Source organism: Zingiber officinale, chromosome 3B, assembly GCF_018446385.1.
Source record: "Zingiber officinale cultivar Zhangliang chromosome 3B, Zo_v1.1, whole genome shotgun sequence".
Classification (NCBI taxonomy): Eukaryota; Viridiplantae; Streptophyta; class Magnoliopsida; order Zingiberales; family Zingiberaceae; genus Zingiber; species Zingiber officinale.
This window is the reverse complement of record NC_055991.1, coordinates 85,182,952-85,190,393: the sequence shown is the minus strand read 5'-3', so window position 1 is coordinate 85,190,393 and position 7,442 is coordinate 85,182,952. Positions and strand designations below refer to the sequence as shown.

At 38.6% G+C, this 7,442-nt stretch overlaps 1 protein-coding gene across 1 annotated transcript; it reads left to right on the top strand.

Moving 5' to 3' along the window:
• The first annotated feature begins 2,093 nt into the window (after window positions 1-2,093).
• Window positions 2,094-5,337, top strand: LOC122056689 (dentin sialophosphoprotein-like). The gene is made up of 2 exons (XM_042618759.1): window positions 2,094-2,367; window positions 3,497-5,337. Exon 2 carries the CDS (start codon window positions 3,507-3,509, stop codon window positions 5,073-5,075), a length of 1,569 nt encoding a protein of 522 aa, XP_042474693.1. The 5' UTR covers window positions 2,094-2,367; window positions 3,497-3,506; the 3' UTR covers window positions 5,076-5,337.
• The last annotated feature ends 2,105 nt before the right edge of the window (window positions 5,338-7,442 follow it).

The window sequence follows — 7,442 nt, the reverse complement described above, 5'->3', positions numbered from 1 at the left end:
ACTGAACTGATATATAAGCTGAGTTAAACTGATGCTAGACTAATGAACTACATTCACATAGCTAATTTGTGAAGTTTTTGAAAACTATTTTCATAATAGATAAAAATAATAATCATGCTGCTGTTGTGCCCGACAACTGTACTTGCTATGCGCGCATCCCTAACTAAACCCGAGGTAGCTAGTCCCGAATCTAGTAGGGTTTACTAGGTTATCTAAACCTAGGGACGACTATGAGAGCCCAGCCCAAAGACAACTAAGAGTCCGGCACAGTGTCACTGATAAAGTAAAATACTGATTCATAAGCTAATTTATCTTATCTTGCCCTTACTAGGTTATCTGAACCTAGAGCTAGGTTATCTGAACCTAGAGCTAGGTTATCTGAACCTAGAGGCGACTATGGGAGCCCACCCATTGGACCGTAGGTGCATAAAAACGTATGATTAACTACTTATACTGCATGTGAGGGGTTACTTACTTCCTGCGCTAGGTTTCTTACAATTCTGATCGCTAGATTTCCGGAGAAGAAGATCTCTTCGACGATCTTCTTGCGTCTACGCGTTCTTCTCGCGGAGAGGAGCGTCCTCGTTTCGGAGTTGTCGCCGAAAGGTGCTCCTACGACCCAAGGGATGGAACCCTAGGTCTCTTGGGGTTTGGTGTGCCGAGAGGTGAGGAAGGGGGAGGGGCGGCGGGTGAGGGTGAGGGAGAAAAGAAGTTGCCGATCAAAATAATAAATCCCCACTTAAATTCCCTATTTATATTAAGTGATTAATACGACCCAACTAAATCCTAAATATAATTTCTCTCCTCTTCTTTCAGCACACCCCTACTGGGGCCACCATGTTACTAAAGTTATGCTATAAGTTGTAGGGTCTAATAGGTCGCGGGTTCAATTCCCGCTTAGGCTATTTTACGTTTTTATTTAATTTTGCTACTTTTGCTACTCCAAAAATTCCATAAACACATTCTAAAATTTCAGAAAAATAACAGAATGTTTCTAAAATTTATTTGAGAATTTTCGGGCGTTACACTTAGAAACTAGAAACCAGGGAAAAAGTCTCTGGCGCAAACCCTCCGACGCTCAAGTCAGGTACTTTTTTCCTAGAAGAATAGTGTACGAAGGAAAAAAGAACTGTAAAAGACTAGTGCGAATGTGCGCATACCTGGCTAAGGCAGAGGACCTTCCATTTTATATGACGTTGCGTACCTTTAGAGTCTGCATGTTGTCAGAGAATGTCAGACGTCAGAGCCTGTCGAGTGAGAGAGGATGTACGGTAGTCTCTTATTGGTGGAAGGAAGGTTCTATTCACAGGTGATAGCATACCACTGGAATATCCCCTGACGTATGACAATTACTCCCTGTCAGAAGTTTACGATTTCCTGACATTGTTGTCGCTTAGTGATTTCCGTCCCAGCCAGGTTTAGCTACAGAGAGCTCGAGATGACCGTTCAGATGTACCACCCGGCTTGAGTCTTGATGAGGAGGATGAGCTGTGGCGAGGAACCCATGTTTCACGCCTTGATCGCTAAAGGGCTTGCCGGGAGTTATTTTAGTGAAAGTACCAGACCTGGTTACATGGCCTGAGCTGGGGAAGTCCGATCAGTCAGGGGCAGGTCAGGAACTAGTACAAGCTGCATCTTATGTCTCAGATCTGGGGGGCATGCTATGCTTATGCCCGACCAGGAATTATGCGACTGATGACGTGAGGCGGTTTAACTCTCTCTTTCTCCTGACTGTTGACTATCACATCCTATTAACTATTGATTGCTCTTGACTGCTATGACCACTTGACTTTTGACTGCTTGATCTTATCATGACCCACCTTTATGCATCGTATCAACAATTAATAAAAGTCATGGTCAATCATTGTCTCACGTAAGACTTCTTTTGAAGAACCTCATTTTTAATTATGGTTAGCTGTATATCGTTGTATTTAGAGTTACGAATTCATCATCCAATGGTCTCACATGATTAATCTTACGGTTATATGTAAGGAGATAAATTGAAAAATTATAATTAGCTAGTAAGAGAATAACTTGCTTTGCTTTGCCAAGCCAAAAATTGAACTCTTACCGTATAATAATAATTCTGTCTCGCCCTGACAACTCAACCGTCCGGGGGCAGCAATGGCCGACACAGGCTGGCGATGGATCTCGTCTAGCATCAAAAATGCCATTTATTTATTTTATAAATCTTTTTGGGAGCGAAATTCACAAATAAATAAATAAATAATCGAAGAGACGATCGGCATGGAATCAATCTCGATCGCATCTGGTTTGGAGTGTTTTGCTGCCTTAATTTGGTTGTTGGCCCTCCTTTTTCGTTCCCTCGAGGCTCGCAGATCTCATCCCGATCGGTTCCCCCTCAAGGTTTGGTCTCTGAGATTCAATTCCTTCATCATTGTTCTGTTTCAATCTTTGGCTTTCCGGAAGATGCCCCTTTCTGATGAAAACTCAGTTTTCGCTTCGTTCTTCGCGTTGGATCTTGTTTGAAAGTTGATTTGGTTGAGTTTTTACTCAATTCGTTCTCTCTCTCTTTCCCTTTTGCTGAACTAGTTTCTTTTTTATTAAAAAAAAGTGGTTTTTGCTGGTTTAGCTTTGTTCTTGTCAGATCTTGTTTGAAATTGTCAAATCCTGTTTTTTGCTCATTTTGTTCTCTGAAATACACTGTTCTTCTCAGGATCTCAAGGAAGATTTATATAATAAGCAAATTGTTAGGAAAGCATATAGTTGAAGTTCTGGTGATTTCAACTTCCTTGTTCTTGATTTAATTTACTCGGAATCTAGAGTTCAACTTGTAGCTTGTATTTAATGTGCTCTAGCAAAATTTGCAGAAATTTGAAACAGTATGTTTATTAATGTAGATTAAATTATCTGAAAATCTGTTTGTATATGTGTATACTTTGTTCTTGATTTTAGTTTGCTTATTTAAGTTAGATTGGTTGTGAGGATATACACAGGTTGACAGAATAAGAATAAGAAATAAAAATATTAAAGAAAAAGTCGAAATTACATTCATTGAGGGAAACTCTAACAAACACGTTTAAAATGTACGAACATATAGTTAGACAACCAATAAATATTTCAAATAGACGATGTAAAATTAAGACAAATGTGTACATCAAATGAGGAAGAAAATTAAAAAAAAAAGATTTAATAATAATAAGATAAGATAAAATTTATTTTAATATAAATGGTGATATAGTAAAGGATAGTGGTATAAGATTTTGTTGTTATTATTATTGTTGTTATTTGAATTAGATTGTGAACAAAAGGGAGATATCTATTCACACTTTTGTATATCCACCTTGTATCAAAGTGGTTGCATATGTTCAACTCGATAAATTTCATATTTGTTTAATTTTTACTATCTGAGCCAATTTCTGAAGACAAAAAGGAGAGACATCTGTGATTAATTTATTATGCTAATCATCCTTGTTAGTGAACTAATGTTGATTATTTCAGATTTTCGATTGCCTAACTTTCAGTTTGTTTGCAGATATTATAATATGTTTCAGCAGTCAAGTAGTCGAAACTCACAAAATAGAGAGTCGAAAGTGAAGAGAGGAATACAGATAGCCTTGCTTTTAGGAGCTGCTGTATGGTTGATTAATCATTTTAGCAAGAATGAGCAAACTGAAACTCCCCAAATCAGCTTTGACCCTGAAGAAGACGTCGACTTCGGTCGCAAGGGGAAAGCAGGATCAGAGAACGTGGTCATCGTAGATGGCCATAAACCTGACCTTGACGAGACCGCTGAAGATATTTCAAATACTGGCCATACTGAAGTCGAAGAACAATTCAACATCAAGGATGAGAGTACTGATTTGAGTGATAGCAACGAAGATGTGGCTAGTGAAAGAACTAAAGATAAAGAGAATGCCCTAGAGCTTTCTGGTGAATCAGATAATGCAAGCTCAATGGATCAAAATGAGGGAAGAAATGAAGAAGATAAGTCTGATAATGGAAGTGAGTTAGTCTCTCTTGATGGAGCAAAAGAAGATACCATTCAAGCATCAAATTCTGAAGAAGAAGAAAGGATTTCGAGCTCCGAGGATCAATCAGACGGTGGAGTGAACGCTGACAAAGTTGAAAAAGAGACCATCAATTTGAATGAAGAGGTTACATTAGAGACAGAAGGTGGCGGTGAAGTTAGTTCTGAAGTGGAAAAGGAAGCAACTGATTCTCATGAAGATGTTAAATTAGAGGCAGAAACTAGTAGTGAAAACGACTCTGAAGTTGAAAAGGAGACAATCGATATTCATGGTAGTGAAAATAATTCTGAAGTTGAAAAGGAGGCAATTGATACTCATGGAGCGGCCAAATTGGAGACAGAAGGTAGCAATGAAATTATTTCTGAAGTTGAAAAGGAGACAGTTGAGATCCTTGGAGAGACCAAATTAGAGGCAGATGGTAGTAGCGAAAATGGTTCTGAAGTTGAAAAGGAGGCAATGGATTCTCGGGGAGGGGTTCAACCAGAAACCGAAGGTAGTAGTGAAAATAGTTCGGAGGATACGACGACCATTGCAAGCTCAGGTGATGGAAGCGTATCCCTCCCGAAAGAAGAAAATGGGGTGTTAACGGACAATGAGTTTATTGATGCAGTCAAATCCCTTGACGAGCATGCTTCTGATGCTGCTAAAAATGATGTTGAAGAAACACTAGAATCTAAAGGAAATAGTATCTCTGAGGATCAAAGTGCTGGCAATGAAAGTGGAAACTCATCCAATAACAATGGGAATTTAGAAAATCCTGCTGCCAACTATAATGCTGAAGAAGAAAAGATAAATTCAAAATATAACCAGGATGCACATGAATCTAAAGGTGATAGTACCTCTGAGGATCATAATGCTGGTACTGAAAGTGGAAACTCATCAAATAACAATGAGAACTTAGAAACAGTAGTTGAGCGAGACAATTTTTCCGAAGAGAAAAACACTGGCAGTAGTATCTTTCAAGACACAACTGAACCAAAACCGAAAGGAGAAGCTATCTCTGAGTTTGGTAATGACAACACTTGGACTGGGAGGAATGACAATCCAGAATCATCAAGCCAGGGTGGTAAAGAGATAGAATAATATTGTTCTTTGTTATTCAACCACACTTGTCAGAAACTTGCATATCATAATACATAATGTTCATCATATAAGTAGACTGAAGAACGCTACTGAGTAGAAAGTTGTGTTAGTCAAGCTATTTGCCTAAACCTGGCATTCTTTAGCTGCAAATTCAACGACAGTTTGAGCTATGTTGCATTTTCTCTATCCCTTTGTATCGTGGTGCAATGATACCTACTTTTGTAGAATCAATAAAACCTCTACAGAAGTAGATTTTCTGTGATGCATGCCGACCTCGGCCATAGAATGGTGCACGCTAATTATCTATTTTTCCACTTTCTAATGCCATTAATCAAAATTAACAATATAATTTGCAGCCAACATTTTAATTGACCAGGATGAAACTCAATGAAGTGGCTACCTTCTGTTAGCTCAGGTGGTTAAGCTTCCAGTGGTCAGGATCAATCCCACTGTAAGTGCCCTTTTGTCTCAATTTCTACTGCCTTCTAATGCAATTTATTCCATTACTCCATCATTGAGCTCTAGATAAAAGTTATTTTTGATACCTCATATTTTCCACTTTTCATCATTTAACATGAGATGACAAATACAAATTCATGAGTCAAAGGGAAAATGTAAAACGGTTTTTTTGCTTGAAATGGAAGACAATATACAATGTTAATATAATGATGCATGAGAAATAAATGTGTTCATAGATTATCTCTAAATTGTAATGAGCAGAGTAAGATAGTTGCTTTTCAATTCTTGCTAAGCCAGGAGAAGAATGATCTTGCTGTGTATGATTGTAATCTCTCATCTTGCCACAGTTGAAATTACCATGAACAACAAACAAGAAAAATCAGCAAGCAAAAGAAACCATCTCAAAGTAAATAAATTAAAATAAAATAAAATCCACAGCAAAATATGTTTACTGAACTATGGAGAAAGGAAAGAAATAGAAAAGTATGCTGATAGGATGCAACAATTGCTTGGTCTATTTGTAAGTCAGTTAAGATTTTAAGGATTATTTTCGATATGCAGGGGATTAGATCTGTATATTTGCTCTTATTCTGAATGAAGAATAGTTTCACGTCTAGTATGGTATGGTATACCATATTTGTATTTTAGACTGAAAAGATCATGCATGGAAGTTGAAGTATGTGTTTGACTCGTCCCCTTCTATTACCATAAACCTTCATCATCTAGTTCCTTGAAGCTTGTCACACATCATCATCGCTTATAAACCTATGAAAGTAGAGCACATTCTCAAAAATCTTACTTCCCTAACAATCCAAGGTCCAACCATTCATTAACATCCTCTAGGACTTGCGCAAGATCTTTAGGCTCTATTTACTTGGATAGAGAGTTAGGATGGAGGGGTGATGGGAAAAGGTTCATAAAATTACATCTACACACAAATCTTAAAGCACTATTAAGAAGTAATTATAGGATCATTACGCACGTGAGGAGAGGGAGGGGGGGGGGGGGGGGGGGGAATCACATGGTTTTAAAAAACTTATTCTTTTTTAGTTTTGAAAACGAGTATGTAGCGGAAATAAGGTAAATCAGAAACCAAAAAAATTAAGAACTTGAGGAGTTACTTGGTTCAGAGCCTTTGGCGACTTCTAGTCCAAGACCCACAATCCCTCATATCGTATCGACGGGTAATCCATAATAAACCTCTTCCGGAATCACTGGAAGAGGGAATCGAGTACAATAATAACAGAAGGGCAAGTGTAACAGCCTACACTTTCCTTAATGCAGTAATTAAATAATTAAAAACACTTTCGTTACCCCTACACATGAAGATTCTCGGATCGAGTTCGGTGTCGGATGACTTCTTAGTAGTAGTAGGATTTAGCAGCATTGTAGCATAGCGGGAGGATGAAGTCGGAGCAGCCAGAATCTCAAATGATCACATATAGATGTTGTGTCTCAAGAGGTGGTCGAACAGTCTTTTAAAGAGGACTAGAGGCACCTCCAATGCCATTGGAGACGCCTTCAACCTCAAAATATATCCCCAAAAAGTCGGCTCTTATCGTCGACGAAGCCTTCTGCCTTATCCGACCGAAGGTGGCTTCAAAGCCCTCTGAGGTCCCTTCGGTGCTAGGCTTCATGGCGCCTTCCTTCGCACAGAAGGTGCCTTTGTGCCCTTTTGTGTGGGGCCTTCGACCAATGCTTCCGAGGTGCCTCCAACAGCATAAGAGGCGCCTCGAGTACTGTTCACCCGAGGTTTCTTGATCTTTTTTCTCTTGCAAAATATGTTAATTCAACAAGGAAATATCTAACCTGCAAAATAGAGTTAGTATAATTATAAAATAGCAGTATTAATTAGGCTTGGTCTGCCCAAGATCAGGATCTAGTCAAGTCTCAGTATAGGGATCCAAA

Coding starts and splice junctions, on each gene's coding strand:
- LOC122056689 (XM_042618759.1), top strand. CDS start 3,507: ATGTTTCAGCAGTCAAGTAGTCGAAACTCACAAAATAGAGAGTCGAAA.